The 25,089-nt window shown below is 38.9% G+C and overlaps 1 protein-coding gene across 8 annotated transcripts in view; it reads right to left on the bottom strand.

Moving 5' to 3' along the window:
- Window positions 1-25,089, bottom strand: part of EXO1 (exonuclease 1) — a 46,081-nt gene that overhangs the window by 12,956 nt on the left and 8,036 nt on the right. For 6 of the 8 annotated variants that reach the window (XM_035280758.3, XM_078357238.1, XM_035280754.3 and 3 more), the window contains 8 exons: window positions 24,361-24,498; window positions 23,128-23,340; window positions 20,791-20,978; window positions 19,697-19,793; window positions 16,024-16,249; window positions 10,541-10,787; window positions 3,713-4,325; window positions 2,099-2,200 (listed from right to left, as the gene is read on the bottom strand). In XM_035280758.3, coding sequence (XP_035136649.2) covers window positions 2,099-2,200; window positions 3,713-4,325; window positions 10,541-10,787; window positions 16,024-16,249; window positions 19,697-19,793; window positions 20,791-20,978; window positions 23,128-23,340; window positions 24,361-24,498 — 1,824 coding nt within the window. The remainder of the gene's footprint in view (window positions 1-2,098; window positions 2,201-3,712; window positions 4,326-10,540; window positions 10,788-16,023; window positions 16,250-19,696; window positions 19,794-20,790; window positions 20,979-23,127; window positions 23,341-24,360; window positions 24,499-25,089) is intronic. The other 2 variants (XM_078357241.1, XM_078357240.1) reach the window with 1 other exon arrangement.

Raw genomic sequence — 25,089 nt, forward strand, 5'->3', positions numbered from 1 at the left:
TAAGACTAGTGACCTTTTAAGAAGAGGTACAAAAGAGGTCCCTCTGCCATGTAAGGACACAGCAAGAAGGCATCTGTCTGCCAACCAGGAATGGGCTCTCACCAGACACCACATCTGCTGGCGCCTAGATCTTGGACTTCCCGAGCTCTAGAACTGTGAGAAATAAATATCATTTAAGCAAACCCAGTTTCTGGTATTCTGTTATAGCAACCCATATTGACTAAGGTAGAATTGAGATTTATATTGTGTGAGATGGACATCTTTCAAGTGGATAGGCAGGGCTATTAATTAAAAATTTTAAATATTTTTATGCTACTAGAAACAGAATATATGCTCATGGTAGAAAAATATGAGAAAAACAACAGAAAAAAGTTCACCTATATTTCTACCATGTAAGAGCTAAAACCAATGATTATTTAATAACTCACTCCCTTGTTATTTTGATTATTTCCAATTTTTCACTATTATAACCAATGTAGTATTAAGTATTCTTGTATTTAAATGCTCAGCATTTCTTTATGCTAAAGTTCTAAAATACACTTACTGGTTTAAATTATTTGAACTCTTTCAAATTGTTTTCTAGAAATGGCAGACCAATTCTTACCTTTTTAAATATGTAATTATCTCACTATACTCTCATTAAAAAAATGAGTATAATTAAAAACTTTTTTTGGAAATGTGAAGAGGCAAGAAACTATTTTATTATTTTAATTTGCACTATTTGATTACTAATGAGGTTAAACATATGGTTAAACATTAGGTTAAACTAATGAGGTTAAACATGTATCAGTCAGGCTGGCCATGGTGGCTCATACCTGTAATCCCAGTACTTTGGGAGGCTGAGGAGGGTGGATCACGAGGTCAGGAGATCGAGACCATCCTGGACAACGTGGTGAAACCCCATCTCTATTAAAAATACACAAAATTAGCTAGGCATGGTGGCGCACGACTGTAGTCCCAGCTACTCAGGAGGCTGAGGCAGGAGAATTGCTTGAACCCAGGAGGCGGAGGTTGCGGTGAGCCAAGATCGCGCCATTGCACTCCAGCCTGGGTAACAAAAGCGAAACTCAGTCTCAAAGAAACAAAAAAAAATTAGCCAGGCATGGTGGTATGCGCCTGTAGTCCCAGCTACTCAGGAGGCTGAGCCAGGAGAATTGGTTGAACCCGGGAAGTGGAGGTTGCAGTGAGCCGAGATTGTGCCACTGCATTCCAGCCTGGTGACAGTGAGACTCTATCTCAAAAGAAAAAACATATATTAATCAATCATTTGTACTTTTTCTTTTGTGACGTGTTTATGACCTTTATCCATTTTTTGAGTTAGGAAATAGTGTTTTTACACTGATGAACAAGAACACTTAATACATAAAATATGCTTTAATGTGTGCTTAATATATAAAATATGCTTTACTATGTAGTAACACAAATATTTACATATTTTGATTTAAAAAACCTAGCTTATGGATACACAGTTTCTAGAAGGCCTTTATGCAGTATGTATCAATGTTAAATCACACATGCCTTGGGACCATAATACCACTCCATGGTCATCCTTAAAAACTAATCAAGAATATGTCCTCAAATATTTATCTACAAGATCTTGGTTGCAGTATTATTTGCTAGAGCAAAAAAATTTTAGGGTAAATGACAAAAATAAGGCGATTGGCCAAAGCTATACAATTGCATATTATAAAGTCATTACAAGTAATGACTAAAAGTACATGGAAAAGAACCTTTCATATACGCTGCAAGAGAAAACAAGTTTCACAACTTAAACACCTATAGTCAAGCACAAACATGGTCCTAGGAAGTTTTAAAGTACACATTTTTGTTTGTTTGTTTATTTATTTATATATATTTTTAAGAGGGGGTTTCACCATGTTGGTCAGGCTGGTCTTGAACTCCCGACCTCAGGTGATTCGCCCGCCTTGGCCTCCAAAGTGCTTGGATTACAGGTGTGAGCCACCACGCCCGGCCGACATTTTTATATAAATGATACGACAGGTATTTTGATTTTTAATTCTGCTTGTACTTCTCATTTTCTAGTAGTAAGCATACGCTGCTTCTAAAATTAAAAAAAAAAATTAAACAAATGTTTTACCTTGTTCCTTAGAAGGGTGTCTTTTTTTGAAAAATGAGATAAATGTAGCTTGGAAGTCTGGTCACCTTGACTGTCAAATAACTTAATATTGCAATCAGATTCCTAGAGTCCCCAAATCAAAAAAATAAAATAAAATTAGATTTTTTACTATAGAACTTTTATGGCAACAAACCAATATTCAACAAAATGGAAAATAATTAAGAACATGGGATAGAATTAATAAAAGAAAATGAATCTAATATGGAAAAGATGATGTTTGCCAATTTCATTGAAGAAGCTAACAAGATGCTTCAGCTGGAGAGGTAAATTACATAAAATATCTATTTAAAATGGAAGGTTTTTCTGAACTATTAGAAGAGGATATCAAAATGCCGATAAAACAAGAGTCTCCTACTGTAAAAATGTTGCGCTACAAATATTTGACTAACAGTTTTCATCTTACTAGCTAAAAAAAGTTGAACTGTTGGAGAGCCATCTCTTCTTTTAATCATGTAACATATGCAACTTTAAAGAGAAAAAAAGGCATCCACTTTCAAGTGTAGTAGTATTGTACTCAATGCACTTTACCTTTAGCAATGACTTTCAGGTCGACCCTCTACCCCCTATTCTATCAGTTAAGACTTTTCTATAGATGGAGAGTTCTCTTATAATATGCATTCCCAGGAAAATCAAGTAAAAGAGGACAACGAGGCCAGGTGTGGTGGCTCACGTCTGTAATCCCAGCCCTTTGGGAGGCCAAGGCAGGTAGATCACCTGAGGTCAGGAGTTTGAGACCAGCCTAGCCAACATGGCGAGACACCGTCTCTACTAAAAATACAAAAATTAGCCAGGTGTGATGGCACATGCCTGTCATCCCAGCTAACTGGGAGGCTGAGATGGGAGAATTGCCTGAACTTGGCAGGTGGAGGTTGCAGTGAGCCAAGATCATGCCACTGTACTCCAGCCTAGGCAATAGAGCAGACTGCATCTCAAAAAAAAAAAAAAAAAAAAAAAAAAAAAAAAAAAGAAGATAGCAATGAATGGAAACTCAGAAGAGTTTACATTTCTGCATTTTTCCAAAAGGTTTAATGTGGGATGCTCATACTTTTATCTTGGGATGCTACCCAGTATTACATACTTAAAAAACCCAATAGCAAAAAGCACTCCATTAACTTGTATTATACCTTACAGAAACTCTTAACACATTGGCCAGGCTGATCTCAACTGATCCACTCCACAGCCTCCCACCACACCTGGCCCCTTATAAGGTCTTAAACATTATCTGAATTCAAGAGTATATTAAGGATTTAAACAGCAAATTTATAATTACTTTTCATTTCACAGATTACCATTCTGCCTAGGTCTTAACTGTGGCACACCTTGAGTTACCCATCAATGGAACACACAGTGATTCAGGAAATACACAGAGTTAAATATATCAGAGTTCAAAATGTGAAAGATACAGAGAAGATACCTTCAAATGAATAAAATGTGAACTTTCTGCATAGAATTTAGAATGAAAAATTAATATAGCCAGTAATTTACATGTAGGAAAAATTTCCTCAATTATTTGAGTAACACCCCATTTTCTCTTACATATAAATTTGAAAACAAAGCCTTCACAATTTGACTTACCTCGGAATCAGAGTCCTTACTAGAGGACTGAGAAAGCTTTGATGTGTTTGAACTCTGCAGTGATAATTCTCCACTTTGCTGGGACTGTGAAGAACAGGCCCCTTCTCGTGAGGGATGGGACTCATCATCACTGGACTCGTAGCTCTTTAACTGAGGCACGTCAGACATATTATTCTCAGGCAGAGAGGTGGGGGAGTTGCTCTTTCTTTGAAACTGCTGCAGTGCTGTGCTCAGAGAGGGGCTCGGTGTTCCTGAAAAATCTCCAAGACCTCCAGTCCAACTAAAACAACTTCTTAGTGTTCCCAAAGTGGGTGGTGAAATGGTCCTTGTGAATCTGCTTCTCTGGAAAGAGGAGGACTCTTTATCTGTAAGCACTGTTGCCTTGTCTGGAATGTCATCACTTGGAATGTGATCACTTGGAATGTCATCACTTGGAAGATCATCACTTGAATTATATGTTACATTTGTGTCAAACTGTCCCTCGCCTTCCTGGTCTCGATAATCTGATTCATGCAGACTGTTTTCTCTAACTGTGACAGCAGTTCCATCCAGAGGCAGGCAGCTCACTTTGTTTGATACAGAGTCAATGGAATTTGGAGAACTGCAAAAAAACCTAACAGAAAAACAGCAGCAGAAAGAATAAATAAGTGTAAGTATTTTAGAGTTTTCTCAAAGGGTAATCAAGATTCAAAATAGAATAGCTTCTTTTTGAAAAAAGCCTCATAAATACAAAATTTCATAGAGGCATGCAAATTTTAGTCAAAATTCAAATTTTGATTATGCCAACACTCACACATTTAAAAATTTCTTTATACAATGAATTTTTTAGACAGGAGTTTCTAAAAGCATTCATCTATATACACATGTATTTGGAACTTCTGTATTTTATACCTAATTATCATATAGGTAGGTGTTCTTTCCCTAAATTTTTAAATTCCCAAATAGCAAACTCCTTGAGGGCAGGTACTTCCCACGTCTTTGTATCTTCCACAGTACCTAGGATGGGGCTAAAACATGGCTGATGGTCAAACATATGAACAGATATGGAAATACACAACCAAAAGGACAATTTACAACCATTCACTCATATTTTGTAGGAAGCAAAATTAAAGAAATTAGCCATTTAGGGTTGGGTGTGGTGGCTCATGCCTGTAATCCCAGCTCTTTGGGAGGCTGAGGTGGGTGGATCACCTGAGGTTGGTAATTCACGACCAGCCTGACCAACATGGAGAAACCCCATCTCTACTAAAAAACAAATACAAAATTAGCCAGGCATGGTGGCACATGCCTGTACTCCCAGCTACTTGGGAGGCTGAGGCAAAACAATCACTTGAACCTGGGAGGTGGAGGTTGCAGTGAGCCTAGATCATGTCATTGCACTCCGGCCTGGGCAACAAGAGCTAAATTCCATCTCAAAAAAAAAAAAAAAAAAAACCACCGCAGAAATTAGCCATTTACCCTTCACCTTAGCTTTGCTCCTAGTGTTATATCATCTGGGAACTCGTAGTAGATTAATGTACCCTATAAACTTCTATACTCTTTTAAATATAGAGGTTAAGACTTTCTTTCAAATCAACTAACCCAAATGCCCATATATGATAGACTGGACTGGGAAAATGTGGCACATATACACCATGGAATATTATGCAGCCATCAAAAAACGATGAGTTCGTGTCCTTTGTAGAGACATGGATGAACCTGGAAACCATCATTCTCAGCAAACTGACACAAGAACAGAAAATCAAACACCGCATGTTCTCACTCATAGGTGTTGAACTAGAACACATGGACACAAGTAGGGGAGCATCATACACTGGGGTCTGTCGGAGGGAAAGAGGGGAGGAACAGCAGGGGGTGGGGAGTTGGGGAGAGATAGCATGGGGGTATATGCCAGATATAGGTGATGGGGAGGAAGGCAGCAAATCACACTGCCATGTGTGTACCTATGCAATAATCTTGCATGTCCTTCACATGTACCCCAAAACCTAAAACACAATAAAAAAATTCCCTATTTGTTTTTTTTTTTTGCATTTTAGGTTTTGGGGTACATGTACAGAACATGCAAGACAGTTGCATAGGTACACACGTGGCAGTGTGTTTTGCTGCCTTCCTCCCCTTTACCCACATTTGGCATTTCTCCCCAGGCTATCCCTCCCCAGCTCCCCCCCCCCGCTGTCCCTCCCCTATTCCCCCCCAATAGACCCCAGTGTGTAGTACTCCCTTCCCTGTGTCCATGTGTTCTCATTTTTCATCACCCGCCTATGAGTGAGAATATGCGGTATTTCATTTTCTGTTCTTGTGTCAGTTTGCTGAGAATGATGTTCTCCAGATTCATTCATGTCCCTACAAAGGACACGAACTCATCATTTTTTACTGCTGCATAATATTCCATGGTGTATATGTGCCACATTTTCTCAGTCCAGTCTATCATCGATGGGCATTTGGGTTGGTTCCCTATTTCTAAAGAAGTATTACTTATTCAGTATAGCAGCTTTAAAAAAAAAAAAGCATTCCAATAAAAATGAAAGATCAACATTATTATTGGGGAGGATTTATTCAAGGAGAGTTTTTAGGTTTAAAAAAAATCCTAGTGTACATGATCAGATAAATATAAAACTTCAAGAGAATTTACCTCCTTAATAAGCATTAGTTCAAATCCAAGATAATGAACAGAATATTTACTAAATGCTAGAGAGTAAAAATCCTTTCTATCCTTTCACCAAATCCCTAGATCAGCTGTATGGGGAGGGGGCAGGAAGCAGCATATGGAAGAAAAGCTCATACCAGGCTTTCAGTGAGCAGAAAACATGAGCTCCTAGATGTAACTGCAAATTCATTTTTAAATAAACAGTAATTCCTATGCTGCCCAACTGTTGTCCGAGGTATTGTTTCACAGGTAGAGAGGAGTTATAGTGACGAGGCCTAGGGTTATAAAATGAATCAGCTAATGAACAGAATTAAAACTCGGAACCTTCCCAGCTCTTGGCTACTTCCTTCCAATTGGCTGATAGGAGTTCTTAAATTCAAATGCAGGCCTATTGGATTGTATGCTGCTTCCAATCCATTACGTCTGTGACTAGGAATCTTCCTATCAACAGTACTAACTATACAACCCTGGGAACACTTAACCGCTCAGAGCCTCAGTCTCTTAACCCCACATAGTGAAGACAGCCTCAATCCTGTGTATTTCATAATAATGTGTGAAATAGCAAAACATGTAAAATTACTTTGAAAATGAACTTTGAAAACTAATTTAATAATATCTAGTTAATTAAAAAAAAATTTTTTTTTCAGATGGATTCTCGTTCTGTCACCCAGGCTGGAGTGCAGGGGTGTGATCTCGACTCTCTGCAACCTCCTCCTCCTGGGTTCAAGCTATTCTCCTGCCTCAGTCCCTACACCCCACCCCGAGAAGTTGGGATTACAGGCGCCCGCCACCACACACAGCTAATGTTTGTATTTTTAGTAGAGACGGGGTTTCACTATGTTGGCCAGGCTGGTCTCAAACTCTTGACCTCAGGTGATCCCCCTACCTTGGCCTCCCGAAGTGCTGAAATTACAGGTGTGAGCCACCGTGCCTGGCCCTATCTAGTCATTATTAGATGTTGCTATATAACATAGGCCAGAAAATAATACACCAAAGACTTACTCCCGATAATTATTTCACAGAAAGCTGATAGAGAACAAGATTATTTCTCTAGGTACCTGTTAATGCACCCTCTGAACAAGTTACTAGTGAAACATCTAAACGACGTAAAGCAATGATGTACTGTCTCGAACTTGAGGAGTTCCCTAAGCTTCTACAATGACTAAATAGGCAAGCCCTGTAGAGACACATAGTCTCATTTGTTGTCTCCAAAGAAGAGTTCAACATGAAGCAGCAGCACAGGGAAACTCTACTCTCACCCCAGCGGAAAAATAAAACCAAGCCAGAAAAACTTCCAAGGGAGAGAAGTCAATGTTTTAATCAGTGTGTATTAGCTAGAGCACTGTGTTCCATCTTTTGTGGCCAATTTTCATCACTCCACTGTTAGCAAGCACCTTTAATGAGGGCGACTAGCAAAAGATGAATCAAAACATCATTTAATCATATTGTATCTCAACTGTTTCCTTGAGAAGACTCGATGGGGTAAGGGTTTGAAACATCACCTGAGGTGAGACTGAGAAACCACCAGTGCTTCATTCCTTCACGCTCATCTCCCACCATCATGGTTAGACAAAGCTGACTGCAGCCTGATTAACTAAACTTGAAAAACAGACTGGGTGCAGTGGCTCATACCTGCAACCCCAGCACTTTGAGAGGCCAAGGCGGGTAGATCACTTGAGGTCAGGAGCTTGAGATCAGCCTGGCCAACATGATGAAACCCTGTTTCTACTAAAAACATTAAAACTAGCTGGGCGTGGTAGCAGGTGCCTGTAATCCCAGCTACTTGGGAGGCTGAGGCAGGAGAACTGCTTGAACCCGGAAGGTGGAGGCTGCAGTGAGCCATGATCATGCCACTGCACTCCAGCCTGGGTGACACGAGCAGAATTCCATTTCAAATAAAAATAAATAACTTGAAAAACAAACAAAGACTATTAATTCAAAGTCTTCTAGTGGAATGCAGGGGCTGGTAACTTTTTCTCTTACTGTTTTTTGCCCTATCATGCCTAAATCACTTCTGACACTTCATTTCCTTTCTCATGTTGTGGCACCACCATCCAAAGTCAACACAGTAGGAGTTATTCACTGTATGTCTGTCATCTATCTGTAAGGCACCTTTCACAGTATGTCTGTCATCTATCTGTAAGGCACCTTTCACCGTATGTCTGTCATCTATCTGTAAGGCACCTTTCACCGTATGTCTGTCATCTATCTGTAAGGCACCTTTCACAGTATGTCTGTCATCTATATGTAAGGCACCTTTCACCGTATGTCTGTCATCTATCTGTAAGGCACCTTTCACCGTATGTCTGTCATCTATCTGTAAGGCACCTTTCACAGTATGTCTGTCATCTATCTGTAAGGCACCTTTCACAGTATGTCTGTCATCTATCTGTAAGGCACCTTTCACCGTATGTCTGTCATCTATCTGTAAGGCACCTTTCACCGTATGTCTGTCATCTATCTGTAAGGCACCTTTCACCGTATGTCTGTCATCTATCTGTAAGGCACCTTTCACAGTATGTCTGTCATCTATCTGTAAGGCACCTTTCACCGTATGTCTGTCATCTATCTGTAAGGCACCTTTCACCGTATGTTTATCATCTATCTATAAGGTAACTCATTTAATTCTCTCATTGGCCCTAAGGCTGTTATCATTGTTATCCCCGGTTTTTAAAAGGAGAAAACTGAAGCACCCAGAAGTTAACTTGCCAAATCACACATCTCATAATGAACACAACAGGATTCAAATCCGGGAAGCCTGACTCCAGCATCGAAATTCCTAATCCCCAAATTAAACTGACTCTTCAAAGTCTCATTATTGCTCCCAGGGACTATGGCAACAGCCTGACTGATCTTTGCACCCCACTTGTGGTCCTCTCGAATCCACTCTCCACAGGGCACACAGAGTGGTCACTCTAAAACAGGAACCAAATCACACACCTCCCCTGATTAAAACCCTCTCAAAGTTTTTCTTTTCTTTTTTGTATTCTGGAGATGGAGTCTTGCTCTGTCTTACCCAGGCTGGCCTGCAGTGGCGTGATGGCTCATTGCAACCTCCTGCTAGGTTCAAGCGATTCTCGTGCCTCAGCCTCCCAAGTAGCTGGGACCACAGGTACCCACCACCATGCCCAGCTAATTTTTGTACTTTGAGTAAGGACAGGGTTTCACCGTTTCACCTGGGCTGGTCTTGATCTCCTGAACTCAGGTGATCCACCCACCTTGGCCTCTCAAAGTGCTGGGATTACAGGCGTGAGCCACCATGCTGGCGACCCTCTCAATGTTTCTATCGCCTCTAAGGAAGATTACAAGTTCCCATCTTGGCATAAGCCTTCAATGAGAGGTCTCCTGCCTATTTCTACTCCCTCACCGCCTACCTTTCCCCAGCTTGAATTCCGGCAGAGGTCCTCACAGCACTGATGGACAGCAAGCAGTTGTCCTGGACCCCGTGCTGCTCCCCATCTTTATGCCTTTGCTCAAGCTGTCTGACTCTACTGGGAAGGTACTTGGCATCAGTCTTTTCCTGCTTCACCTGTCATTTAAACCTAGACAGGGACATCCAACACTCATCCCTTCTCTCTCACCCTTTCCAACCACTGCCCCAGCATTAGATGCCCCTTGAACGCCCTGAAAACACCGTATTCATGCCTTTATCTCTGTACTCACCATACTGTATGAAAAGATTTCTGTTTATGTACTTGTTTTTCCAACTGAAATACAAGCTTCTCAAAAACAAAAACAATGTCTTTCTCATTTTTGAACTATAGCACCTAGCATGGCGTCAGCTTCTCAGTTAATATGACAGCTCCAGAGTCATCCACATTAGAATATATTTCTGAAAATACTTTGTAAAATTGTATTAAGCCCTCAAAAGAAACCAAAAAAGTAGAAAGGAAAAAGAAGAGGATGGGAACTCCCCAAATAACAGAATTTCTGTAATGCAAAATGAACAACAGAGGCTATAATCCTCTTTTATTTTGATTCTGTATGAAGAGATTACAAAAGTAATAGAAGTTGAGGGGATTTATGTCAGAACTGAGACAATACATGATAAAACTGTCATCAGATTAAGGCAGGTTCTATACCTGCTTCCCTCTAGACTCAATGTTCATTCAAGACAGAGTGAATACCAACAGAATACATAATACAACAGACAGTCAACATTCTGGAGACATGACTCATACCTGCTTCTGGTCCCTGGAACCACAACTGCACCACTTTCTTCATTTTTCCTCTGTAAAAATGTTGCAAATTTATTTCTTGTCCTAGGTGGAGTGCTTAAGCTCTTTTTGTTAGCAGGTCCATCTACCAGGTCAGGCACAAACACTTCTGAAGAGCTCAGTGATTTATCACCTTCACGGCTATTTTTCTTGGTCTTCTTCGTAAATGAAAGAGAATACTGACTCAGCAGATCATCTTCTGACAGCTCTTCTAAATAAAAACAAAATTATCTGTAAATCTTTGTTTCGCTTGTACTTAGAGATTTGGCCTTGACTTTAGTCTGTATTCCATTGTCCTAAAAATAAGGACTTTTTTTTTAAACTATGCCTCATAAAGGAAAACACAAGCATGATTTAAAAAAATTCCCTTAGCTGTTTCATAATTTCACACATTACTTTAAGATTTCATATCAATTCTTTATACAATTTCATATGAAAATTACCCAAACCAAAATTTCAGAGCACAATCAATCCTGTGTGGCAATATATTTATTATACTAAGGGTCTAATTTTGAATATTAAAAAATATCCAGGAAAATGTATATGTAACTATATGGTTAATGATAAATTATTTAAATGTTCCAATAAAACCGGCAGCTATTGATACATATGATTTATGTGTTTTTTTAATTTTAATTTTTAATCTTTAAATTTTGATTTTCTTTTCTTTCTTTTCTTTAGCAGGACAAAATGGACTAAGAGTGTTCTGGTTTTTGATGTATATTGGGACTGTCACATAATTTGTGCTATAGCTCTGATCTTCATCACTTCACTATGAGCCCCAGGAAGATTGCTGTTGTGTCAGATATACTCTGTATATTAAAATAAATCACAAGAAAGGCCGGGAACAATGGCTCACGCCTGTAATCCTAGCACTTTGGGAGGTCGAGGTGGGTGGATCACCTGAGGTCAGGAGTTCAAAACCAGCCTGGCCATCATAGTGAAACCCCATCTTATAAAAAAATAAATCACAAGATAAAATAATAACCCAAGTTTAAAATCTGGGATAGGTAAGTACAAAGAGATAGCACTAAAGTTCTTTGAATTACTTAGTGTGAACAGCTTCTTCTTCACAGGAGTGTGTAAGTACACACTACTGTAATCTTTATGAAACTGGTAAGATATGTTGGGGCTACCAAAACACCAGAAACGAGATGCCTCAAATTTTTAAAAGGCACAGATTTTTAAAAAGCTGTATCGGCAAGAGATTTTGATTCCTGGCCAAAAGTCAAATCTGTTTATTACGCAGGGAATTGTGAGTCATGACAGAAGAAGAAAAACAAGTGTTCGGTGGTGGGGTTGAAAAAAGGAAAAATAAAAAGTATTCTAGGGTCCCCAACTAGGCTTTTAGAAGCCAAACCAGATTAACCTCTTTTTTTTTTTTTTCAATAAGAAAAACAATAAGGCTATTAGCATAGCTGTTTGGGAGACTCCATAAATGAAGCATATCTTGAATTTGGCAAGACACTTGAGTGTCCCACATATCATTCTAGCAGAGAATGTAGAGCAATATCTACTGTAATTAGTTACAGGGATTTGCAGCAAGATGCTCAGCCCTAAAAGACTACTGGCAGCTGTGAGTCAAAAGGAAGTCTGTCTTATGTACTCCAGAGTTCTGTACTTGCTCCGTTTCAGTTAAACATTGTATAAGCAAACACGCTGAAACCAAAACTTTAAGACGCATCAATTTCCAGATGACATAGATAATACCCATATACTAGAAAATACAAAGATTCAAACAAAAAAAACTAACAGGCAAAACAATGAACTAAAATCAAGTAAGATTACCGTAAGAGGAATGAGTTAACCCACATTTAAGATTACAATGTAACTATACCTAACAGCAACTGGCAAATATCAATTATAAACTCAGCAAATTCCAGCAAAATGCCAGATTGCAAGGACGTTAATGCAATCTTAGTTTGCAATAATAAAAGCACAGGACTGAAATAGTGCCACAGTTCTAAGTATGTATTCTGTGGTAAGCAGATCACATTTCAATAATCGTACTCACTGTAACAATTACACAATTATTGAAAACCTGTATTACATCCTGAGCACAACCTGAATAGCCAAGAAACATATATCCTGGAAGAGAAATTTAGGAGTGTCGCAATGGCTACCTTTAAATCATCTGAAGGGCTGATACATAAAATAGGGATTCAACTTACTCTAGTTTTTTGTTTTGTTTTTGTGTTTGTGTGTGTAGCAAGGGGACAAAAATCTATTGCTAAGCTGTAGTTATAAAAAAGTAGACTTAGCCTGGCATAATATACTAGGTATTATAGAGTAATATACTAGAGTATACTTGCAAACTTGCTGATAGTAAGCTATCTACAGGAAATGGACAGCCTATCTTGATTGCTCTCCATTTCAGGAGAAGAAAATGAAAGCACATGTACAGTGTACTTTGTTATATAACAAGTATATGTTGTCTTATATAACATATACAAAAAACCTTTTATTTCATACGAAGAAACAAAGTTAGGTTCATAAGGAATCAGGGTATTCCAGCCAAATATGTATAATCTATACTTAAATTTGAAAAATAGAAGCATGAACTACAATTTGCAAGTCTTTGTTTTTATTGTTGCTATTTCATTCACTGATGTAGATGTGAGAGGGAAGAATTTCAGAGAAGGAAGCAAGTACAATCGTTCTTTCCATCTGAAACATCCTCTATGCTGAAAAACTTCCATCTTTTCCCAATCCCTAGCATATTACTCTCAGCACTTCTGTTCTGTATTATACTAGAGATTCAAGTTTCCTTTCCCCATCTAACTGCCTTGGCACATCTGTTCAAAACCAGCTGACCATATATATGTGGAAATTTTTCTGAACTCCGTTAACATTCTGTACCATTGCTCTCCTCACCTATCTCACACCACACACTGTGGCTTACAGGAAATCTTGAAATCAGGCAGTTCCAAAGAAAACAAGCTTAGACTCTTATACTAAGAAAAAGAAATAAAAGGTATTTAAACTGGAAGAGGAGAAGCAAGATTGTCTTTATTCATAGATGACACAGTCCTTTATGTCAAAAATCCTAGGTAGTCTACGAAAGAGATACTAGAATATGTGATGTGAGCAAAGCTGCAAAGTATATGATTAATGTACAAAAATCAACAGTATTTCTATATACCAATAATGAGCAACTAGAAAAAACTGAAAGTACTATTTATAGTATTTTCATCGAATACTATTTATAGTATTCTCATCAAAAATCGGAATTATAAAGATAAATTTGACCGATGTTAAGATCTGTACAATAAAAACTACAAAGCATTAAAGATTTTATTTATTATTTATTTATTTGAGAGAGAGTCTCCCTCTGTTGCCAGGCTGGAGTGCAGTGATGTGATCTCGGCTTACTGCAGTCTCCGCCTCCCAAGTTCAAGTGATTCCCCTGCCGCAGCCTTCGGAGTAGCTGGGACTACAGGCATGCGCCACCATACCTGGCTAATTTTTTGTATTTTAGTATAGATGGGGTTTTACCATGTAGGCCAGGATGGTCTCGATCTCCTGACCTCATAATCCAGCTGCCTCAGCCTCCTAAAGTGCTGGGATTACAGGTGCAAGCCACCACACCCAGCTATATTAAAGATTTAAATAAATAAATCAGAAAATTCAGTATTGTTAAAATGTAAACTTTCTCCAAATTGATGTATGGATTCAACTACATCTCAATAGACTTTTTATTTTTATTGTTTTTGGGGGGAACAGTCTCACTCTGCCACCCAGGCTGGGGTGCAGTGGCATGATCTCGGCTCAGTGCAACCTCTGCCTTCTGGGTTCATGCGATTCTCCTGTCTCAGACTCCCAAGCAGCTGCGATTAAGACATGGACCACCATGTCTGGCTAATTTTTTGTATTTTTAGTAGAGATGGGGTTTTGCCATGTTGGCCAGGCTGGTCTGGAACTCCTGACTTCAAGCGATCTGCTTGCCTTGGCCTCCCCAAATGATGAGATTACAGGTGTGAACCACCACACCCAGCCTTAAAAATTTTTTTTGTAGAGACAGGGTCTCAGTATGTTGGGGCAAAGGTGGTCTTGAACTCCTGGGCTCAAGCAATCCACCCGCCTTGGCCCCCCCCAAACCTTGCAATTACAGGTGCAAACCACCATCCCTGGTCATTTTTTTAGAAATTAGTAAGCTAAATTCTTAAATGTAAAATGTGAAAAACAGAAGAGACAAAACAAGTTTTCAGAAGAAAATAAACTTAAGAGACTTCTACTGCCCCACTTCAAGAGTTCCTGTAAAGCCACAGTAACCAAGAGTGTGTCCGATGTAAAAATAGGTAAGGAGAGCAGTGGTATAGAATAACAGAGTTCAGAAAAAGATCCACATACATGTGGTCAGCTGGTTTTGCAGAGATCTGCCAAGGCAATTAAATGAGGAAAGGAAAACTTTTTGACAAAGAGTACTGGAATAACTGTATGGCCACATATACAAGGAAAAAAATAAAAAGCCATAATCCTATGTTACATCATATAAAAAAACTCAACTGAAAATGGTTCACAGGCTAAAACTGTAAAATTTAAGAGCTAAAACCACTGATATATTTTAGCTGTATCCTCACCCAAATCTCATCTTGTTTCTATCTCCCATAATTCCTATGTGTTGTGGGAGGGACCTGGTGGGAGATAACTGAATCATGGTGGCATTTTTCCCCCCATACAGTTCTTGTGCTAACGAATAAGTCTCATGAGATCTGATGGTTTTATAAAGGGAAACCCCTTCTGCTTGGCTCTCACTCTTGTCTGCCACCATGTAAGAAGTGCCTTTCACCTTCCACCATAATTCTGAGGCCTCCTCAGCCACGTGAAACTGTGTATCTGTTAAACCTCCTTCTTTTGTAAATTGCCCAGTCTCAGGTATGTCTTTATCAGCAGTGTGAAAATGGACTAATACAACTATAAAACTTCTAGAAGAAAACAGGAGGGAATATTAGTGACTTTGCGTTTGGCAGTGTTTTTTTTTTTTTGAGGAGTCTTGCTCTTGTTGCCCAGGCACAATCTTGGCTCACAGCAACCTCCACCCCTCAGGTTCACACGATTCTCTTCCCTCAGCCTCCTGAGTATCTGGGATTACATGCACCCACAACCAAGCTCAGCTAATTTTTTTTTTCCTAGATGGAGTTTCACTCTTGTTGCCCAGGCTGGAATGCAATGGCATGATCTCAGCTCACTATAAACTCCGCCTCCTGGGTTCAAGCAATTCTCCTGCTTCAGCCTCCCAAGAAGATGAGATTATAGGTATGTTGTAGTAGAGATGGGGTTTCTCCATGTTGATCAGCCTGATCTCGAACTCCTGACCTCAGGGGATCTGCTCACCTCAGCCTCCCAAAGTGCTGGGATTATAGGAGTAAGCCACCGCATGTGGCCTGGCAATGATGTCTTAAATATGACCAATATTCACCAGCATTTTGCAAAACTGACATACATACCACTTCTTGGTCTTTTCATAACAGATGATTTCCTTGGAAGATTTAACCCATTAGTACTAATCACTCGTTCAACTCCCACAGTACTTGGATTCTGCTTCAATCTTGTAGCCTCAGAAACAACACCCGACTCTGGTCTAGGACAGTAATTCTTATGCCAAATGCTACGAACATTAACTGATTTTTGACATGTTTTGTCATCCCAACTATGACTTCTTGAATGGGCAGGCTAAAAAAGGAAAAGGAAAAAGGTTATTTGCAAAAAGAAAATTATCAATTTTTTTCCTTCTGTATCAACATAAATTACAAATATTAAGTTACCCTTAAATATAACAGCATTTGATGAAATAAATACCTGTCCTTGAATTACATTTCCTACTCTGCTGGTCCTATACTTTTCCATTAAATGTGTCTTATATGAAGTCCACATTCTATTGGAAAGAATCAGAAAAGAATAGAAGCATAATGTTACATAGTAATAAGTGCTAAGTAGAAAAATAAGAGAAATGTTATTAAAAGTTGATTTATAAAATGAATCTGTTTAGTTTTGCCTATGAATAAACTTGACAGGAAAACAGAGATGCAAGGGACAGTGAGAATTCTGTGGCTGGAGTAAAGAATTAAAGCCTTGGCATTACAGGAGCCACTGCTGGGAGATGACTAAAGAGAGAATTATTTGACCCCCATGCCCCCATCCCCAACCTGACCAGACAGTCAACAAACGATCTACCTGCCTTCAGAACTAGAACAACTGAACTTCTGAAACCCAGAAAGAGTAACAGACGTAGCAGGCATTTCTGAAAGTAGAGAGATTCATTTGTCTGAAAACAGAGATTAAACAAAAGGCTAAATAGTGAATGGCAAGGCCCGTCCTGGCCTGCCCCAACTCACTTTCCCTATCCTGCTCTTGAAATACAGAGAGCCAAAGTTTAGCCACCCTAAGCAGACGTTTCTTTTTGGAAAAATGTAACTGTGCAGAGAACATTCCAACATTGGGAGAATTCACACATCAAGTCCAATGTGTTACCAATGACGTCACCCAAGAACGAAGTCCAATATAAAAAGCCCCGCATTCACACAATGCTTCCTGAGCTTTCCAGTGCCCCTTCAAATATGACTGGACAGAAGTTACCACCATGAGGGAGAAAATACCAACACGGGAAAAAAATACACAGCAGTTAGAGAGCAGAAAAAAATGTCCAAAAAATTATCATAGTCTGAGAGAGAAAGATAACAGATGGCATCCAAATCTTCAAAAAAAAAAAAGTACAATTTTTTTTTTTTTTTGAGACGGAGTTTTGCTCTTGTTACCCAGGCTGGAGTGCAATGGCGCGATCTCAGCTCACCGCAACCTCCGCCTCCTGGGTTCAGGCAATTCTCCTGCCTCAGCCTCCCGAGTAGCTGGGATTACAGGCACGTGCCACCATGCCCAGCTAATTTTTTGTATTTTTAGTAGAGATGGAGTTTCACCATGTTGACCAGGATGGTCTCGATCTCTTGACCTCGTGATCCACCTGCCTCGGCCTCCCAAAGTGCTGGGATTACAGGCATGAGCCACCACGCCCGGCCCCTAAAAAGTACAATTAAAGAGTCCCTAGATATAAAAATACGATAGTAGAAGTAAAAATTCAACAGAATTTCCTGCACAGATAGAAAAGCTCCATGCTGTCCAGTATGTTATAGCCACTAACCACTGAGCACCTGAAAGGTGGCTACTATAAATGGAGAACTAAAACAGGCATTTTATTTAGCAAATTTACATAGCCACACATGGATGGTGGGTACTGTACGATACGGGGCAAGGTCAGAAAATAGGGAAATAGCAACTGAGTGTAAGGGTTACATAACTGGAGCTGATAAAGTTCATTTTCAGCGTCATGGATTTGCTCTCTTGGTAGGCTGGGCTTATTTCAGCTCAGAGTAATGGTTACTTTTCGGTCCTCAACGGGTCACCAGTTTGTTAGTGGTCTTCTTTTCCAGGCTTACTTCTTTTCTTTATCAAGATCTGGATCCTTTACATGGTAAACACTAAGACACTCTTAGTCCAGCCATCATGAACAACCTTAATATATCACTTTTACATATTAAGTTCCCTTAACACATCACTTTTCTCTACATATGCTGTTTTTTTTTTTAAAGCCTGGAATCACTTACTCATCTTGAAAAACTCTGCTAATCCTCGCAAACTGAGGATACGCATCGGTTTCTCTTCGAGCAGACAGTAGAGAGCTTGGCTTGGAATCACAGCTCCCCTATTTATTAAAATGGTGAGCTGGGCAAGTTACCTAGGCGTCCTCTAACTGTTTCCTCATCTGTAAAATGATACGGTACTGACTTCAGAGGCTTTCCGAAGAGTAAATGAGTTACCATGTCTACCTGGAACATAGCAAATGCTCAGATGTTTGCCATTACTATGCTGGAGCATTCTCTTAGGTGGAGTGAGGGACATTTTTGATTCCACGGAGCCTAGAACACATCTTTAGTATAGCACTTACCATGTTTCTCTCTATATAATCCCATCTCCTTCCTATTTAGGCAATGGGCATTTGACAGGCCAGGATCTTATTTTTCCCATATTTCTTATTTTTCTTCATAGTCCAGAACCCCAGCTAACCTAACTACACTTCTACAGTGCTTGATAAATGCTGAGTAAAGGAATAAATTAGTGAGCAAGAATTAGACTGGAAGCTACAGAAAAGAAGAAAATGTTAACCAGAGGGCCAGCTCAAAGAGGCAAGAGGATGCAGGAACGAAATGGAAGCCAAAGTTTACTTCCAAGTTTTCCAGTCTCAGAGAACAAAAGACCTGTAGCTGACATTCACTCATTCAGCATAATGAATGATATTTACACAGTAAATATCATACAACCATGAAGATCACAAAGTTCTGCCTTTATGAAGACCACATTCTATTGGAAATAATCAGAATAGAATCATATTGTTATACAGTAATAGTTGTTAAGTAGAAATATAAAAGAGAAATGTTATTTGCCTATGAATAGACTTGAGGCTACAGGAAATCAGAGATGCAAGGGACAGCGAGAATTCCATGGTTGGTGCACAGGCAAGAGACTGGAGTAAAGATGGAGGCCTGAGTTCTTTGCGTAAATGGGATTAAAGCCCTAAGGACTTACCTACGGAAGAAATGTAAACAGAAAAGAGATCAGAGGATAACAGAAATACAAAGAGAAAGAGAACGATGGGCGACAGCATCTTGAGGGACACATACAGAATCGAAGCAGAAGAAAACAGCAAATTGTTCAAAGAAACAGCAGGGGCGTGCACCAAGTACTTGTTAAACTGTGCATGAGTGAAAAAAAGTTTTTACTCCCGTAGTGTTCCTAGGTTTGGGTCTTTAACGATGCCAAATGCCACAGAAGCTGAATGGCGTGAGATGAGGCAAAAAGGCATCAAATGCTTGGTATATTCAAATGAAATGCTCAAGGATAAGGGTTTGATCATAAATAACAGTTACTTCCTAATTTAAAAAAATTAACCAATATATGTTCTAACAGATGTACTTTCTCTAGGATTAAGTTGTTTTTAATGTACACTCTGCACAGAGCCTGGATAAAGAAATGCTTAAAAGATGCTTAGTCTATGAAGCTTTGCCTTTAATCGCAGTTCCTGAGACATCACTAAAATGTGCTTTCACAGGGTGGTCATCAAAACGTTACCATCACAGTGTCTGGATTGTAGTCATCGATCTGTTCAAAAGTATTTATATCTTTATTTCCAAGTGCTATTTGAAGAGCTATGGAATCATCCACATATCTAGGTTGATAAGATTAAGGAAAAATATATTTATTAACAATCAACCAAATGATACTGTACTAAGATGGAAAAATGTTTTCTATTGTCACAGAAAATCCATAGGTTTATAACTTAAATGGAGTCTACTTACTTTACACATCAGCATTACTGAAAGCACAGACATAGTTCGCTGTCTCTGTCGGTCCCTGCAGGAGTTGGTGTCTTCTGAAGCAAAGCCCCATGCTGTCATACTCCTCCCCTTTCAAGGGAGATGGAAGAAAAAGTCCTAGCCACCACCTAAGGGAGTCAGGGCTCTGTATCAGCCTGTGTGCACGTGGCCAGTGGCTATGAGAAGGGCATCCTCTCCTGGTGCACTCAAATGCCCAGAATGCTCCTCTGAGAAATCGATCGTGCTTGCCATGAGGAGGTCCTCTCAAGAGCCACCTTTGTAATGTGACAGACCCTGTGCATGCTCCTGTCAGTCAATCTAAATAATCAGCATGCACAGCGGATGAGCCTTAAGGTTTACAGACAAAAAGTTGGGCTGGGCATGGTGGCTCTTGCCTGTAATCCTAGCACTTTGGGAGGCTAAGAGGGGCAGATCACGAGGTCAAGAGATCAAGACCATCCTAGCCAACATGGTGAAACCCCATCTCGAAAATACAAAAATTAGCAGGGTGTGGTGCCGTATGCCTGTAGTCCCAGCTACTCAGGAGGCTGAGGCAGGATAATCGTTTGAACTCTGGAGGCAGAGGTTGCAGCGAGCCGAGATTGCACCACTGCACTTCAGCCTGGGGTCAAAGCAAGACTCCATCTAAGTATATAAATAATTTTTAAAAAGTTGTCCCAAATTTTCACTAGCATGGTAATTTAAATGAACAATATACAGAGTTCACTATAAAAAAGAAAGCAAAAAAATAATTTGCAAGCTTTTTACTAAATGCCTCACAAAAAATATCGCCATAAAAATATTGAAGAAAAAAGCACAAATTCTACCATTCTGGCTCAGAAAGGATACTGCCCAGCGTAGCTCAGTGTTTCAGGATCAACATCATCTTCGTAGGCATTCAGAGGAATAAGTTTCCTTTTGATGGGATCAAAAACTAGCTGATAGAGGAAGGTATTGTTGGCTCGAATAAATCCTTTGATGTAATCCTCTGGTACTGTGATATTCATCTTGAGATAATGTCCAATTTTCTTGATAACCTAACGATGCAAGCAAAAATATTTTATCCGCAACTAAAGAACTGGGAACACCGATTTTTTTAAATCACCCCTCGCCCCCTAGAACAGGGAACATATTATCCTCAAGGCTAACTGACTTACATTACAGGATCATGAAGAGGGACTGAAACATTAACTGCTTTCATCTACATCAAAACAATTCTATCAGCAAACACAACCATGTAATTTCACTTAAAATTCTGAGTCTCATAACTAGTATTTTCTTTGGTTTTTATTTACTTTTTCTTTTTTGAGACGGAGTTTCACTCTTGCTCCCCAGGTTGGAGTGCAGTGGCGTGATCTCAGCTCACTGCAACCTCCACCTCCCAAGTTCAAGTGATTCTCTTGCCTCAGCCTCCCAAGTAGCTGGGATTACAGGCATGAGCCACCACACCTGGCTAATTTCTGTATTTTTAGCAGAGATGGGGTTTCACCATATTGGCTAGTCTGGTCTCAAACTCCTGACCTCAGGTGATCCATCCACCTCAGCCTCCCAAAGTGCTGGGATTACAGGTGTGAGCTACTGTGCCTGGCCTTTCCTTGGTTTTTCTATTACTAATCTGAAGGATAAAAATACAGTTATATAATACATCAAGTTTATCTTTCTGGGTGTAACTTTGAGATACATTATTCATTCATCTTCAAAGTTCTTTTTCTCAAGAAAGGAAAAAACAAAGAACATACAAAATCTGAAAATTAAAAAAATCCAAATATTCTTCGATTATATTTTTAAAACGAGTTGACATTCTGATTTCTGTGATTCTTAAAGCTGGAAAGGATCCTAAATATTACATAGTAAATTCACAGGTGAAAAACAGAAGACCCAGAGAACCGAAGGGATCCTGGGGTCACAGGCGAGTGATAGATGTCCTATTCCCACCGGGGATACCATCTCCCAACCTAGAGATCTTTCCATTACATTATGTCACCCTCAGCCCTGAGGACTACACTTTGTACTCTTGGAAATAGAAAAATGGAATTTCTGCTCTCTAAACTGTAAGGGCTTTAGAGAATATCCAAGGGGGAAAATGAGCTTCTTTAATGTTTATTTTTTAAGAGAAACTGCAAAGTAGTGATATCCAGAGTCTCAGAATTGTCCAGAGGATATATGACACATGATATCAAATGAGACTTAATGAGGCAGCAGATACAGGTTGGGTATACATTATCCAAACTGCTTGGCACCAGGAGTATTTCAGATTTTGAATATTTTCAGATTTAGGAATATTTGCATATACACATTATGAGATGAGGTGGGGATGGGGCCCAAGTCAAACATAAAATCCATTTACCTTTCCACACGCTGACAGCAAGAAGGTAAACAAGACAAAAAACCCAAATCATGTTTCATATAAGTCTTACACACATAGACTGAAAGTAATTCTATACAATATTTTGAATAATTTTGTGCACCCTTCACATGAGATCAGGTGTAGAATTTCTCACTTGCCATGTTGGGGCTCAAAAAGTTTTGGATTTTTTTACATTTCAGACTTTTGGATTAGGGATGTTCAACTTGTACATGAACACAGCTGTCTTCTATTAGGCCACATTAAAGAGATTTCCATAAATACATGCATGATTCCTCTCTCTCATAATTTTTGTTTTCAAAAATATGATTGTTCTTCATAAAAGCATGCTATTTATGCTAATTTGTAATGAGTTTATTACAGAGTTTAAATAAATTGATAAACATTTACATTTTTGCTTAAATTTTTAATTCAGTAAATAACAATAGCTATCACCTACCTATACAAAAAATATTACTATACAGAGCTGTAGGAGCGTAAAGGGATCCTGAGACCAAAAAGTTTTTGAGAGCCACAACTACAGAGTTATAGCACATAAGTCAAAAGACTTTAAGTTTAATTTTACCCCAGAATATTTTACTCTTGAGCCTCTTTATATCAGTCTTTATTTTTAAGATCACTACTTTTTTGTCCACTGCAGAAAATATGATTCTTCCAATGTATGTTTGTTGCTAAGGCAAAGTTCTAGTGCCTGTCATTTGCTCCTTTTAATAATGTAAAATAGGTTATTCACATAATATTTAAAATCCATATTCTGATTTATTATTTTATTAAGGAAATGCTTCGGAAATTGAATAGGACACTTGGCAGATCACTCTTACCTTTACTATATCTGGATTATTGGCTAGTTTTAGGACTTTGCATGCCTTTGCTAATCCAATCCCACGCAGTGATGAGAGGTAGTCACAGCCTGAAAGAATACACATGTAACGAAATTTCTCTTCAGTGAATACATCCCCAAGCTGTCTGCACATTCCTAGCCGAGCCTGATCAATTTCAAGTCCATTTCCAAACTGGTCCATCTTTAAAATCACCTTTGAAAGGAAGGGAAATCGTTAATACCTAGAAGGGCCACTTTTATTTGTTATTATCTAATCCACTGCAATAATTTTAAGAAATCTTTCTTGTTCTTCACCATAACACTGAAAGAGAGGAGACACAGATAGACAGGCTGATGATTACCAAGTTTACAAATAAATTACGCTGAAGCATAGGATATGACTAGACAAGGATATACAGCCAGGACTCACTTGTCACAATTCAGGTATAAAGAAAGCTCTTTTTGTATCTCTTTATTTCCTACCCATGTTACAGGGTTGTCGTGATGATTAAATTGTAATGTACACAAAAAACATTTTCTCTTTCTGTACCTTTTTAAGTAATCTTTTTCCTTATTATTGAAACAATACATGTTTATTGTAGAAAATTAGGAAAATATGGAAATTCAGGAAGAAAACAAGCCATCTATACTCCCCTATTTATCACTGTAACCTAGTATCAACCTTTTGATAGAGACTCTTCAAATAGTCATAAATATAGGCATTAACAAAAATAAGAGCAGCCTGTAGTTTTGTATCTTAATTCTCTCCTACAGTAAGTTTTCCATGAAGTAGTTTTATACATAATTCCAAATAACTGCATAGCAAGCCATTAGCATATAAGTTAGTATATCCAACCTAATTGAGAAATATAAAGCGTATGTTGTCATTAGTCAAAAATAAAACTGGCAAGTCCATATTCTACTAAAGAATTTGTACAAAACAAAACAAAACTCTCCAACATTAAGGGCTTACTCTGAAAAAGTATCCAGATTACACAAATGTCCAGGAGCAAAGACCTTCTTTTCATTTTTAAATAAAATAATTATTAATGTTATAAAAACAGATGTCAGTTACAAATATTCTATTAAATAAAATAATTATATATTTCATAATCATTATCAATTTTATAAATATTATAAATGATAATTTCCTGAACAGGAAAAACTTCAGCTCCTTGGTTTACACTATTCCCACCTACATAGAAAAGTAACATGTAGTAGTAGAGTTAAGTACCTTTTTACAGCCAAAAGCTAGGAGATCCGAGTCCTCTGTAATTATAGCTTGTACAATTCCCGCTTTGTTAAGATAGGCCAACTGCGCATCAGCTTCATATGGAGCCACGAGGCAATCTACTCCCTGAGACCTGGCAGCCTGGAGGAGAGAATCACAATGAATCTCCAGCACAGCATCTGGAAAGCACTGAACAACTTCCTGTTTCAAACCCACTTTATTACTAGCCTCAGCACACACATGCCAATACTACTTTGAGAAATCATTTCCTTTGAAGTAGAGTTTTTCTACTGCAAGTTCTAGTATATGTTGAACTAATTATATAGCCACTAAGACATTTTTTAAAAAATCAATTTATAAAATTTGGAGAAAAGAAATACTCCTATATAGTCTGAGGAAAAAAGAATCCTACAAGCTACAAAAGTAATTATTTTATTTTTTTGGCTCTGTCACCCAGGCTGGAGTGCAGTGGTGCCAGCCATCAGGGCCCACTGCAGCTTCGACCTCCTGGGCTCTGGGCTCAGGAGATCCTCCCGCCTCAGCCTCCCGAGTAGCTGGGACTACAGGTGCATGCCACCACACCCAGCTAATTTTTTTGTATTTTTTGTAGAGACAAGGTTTTGCCATGTTGTCTAGGCTGGTGTCAATCTCCTGGACTCAAGTGATCTGCTTGCTTTAGCTTCGCAAAGTGCTAGTATTATAAGCGTGAGTCACTGTGCCTGGCCTAATTAT

Source organism: Callithrix jacchus, chromosome 19 (genome assembly GCF_049354715.1).
Source record: "Callithrix jacchus isolate 240 chromosome 19, calJac240_pri, whole genome shotgun sequence".
Classification (NCBI taxonomy): domain Eukaryota; kingdom Metazoa; phylum Chordata; class Mammalia; order Primates; family Cebidae; genus Callithrix; species Callithrix jacchus.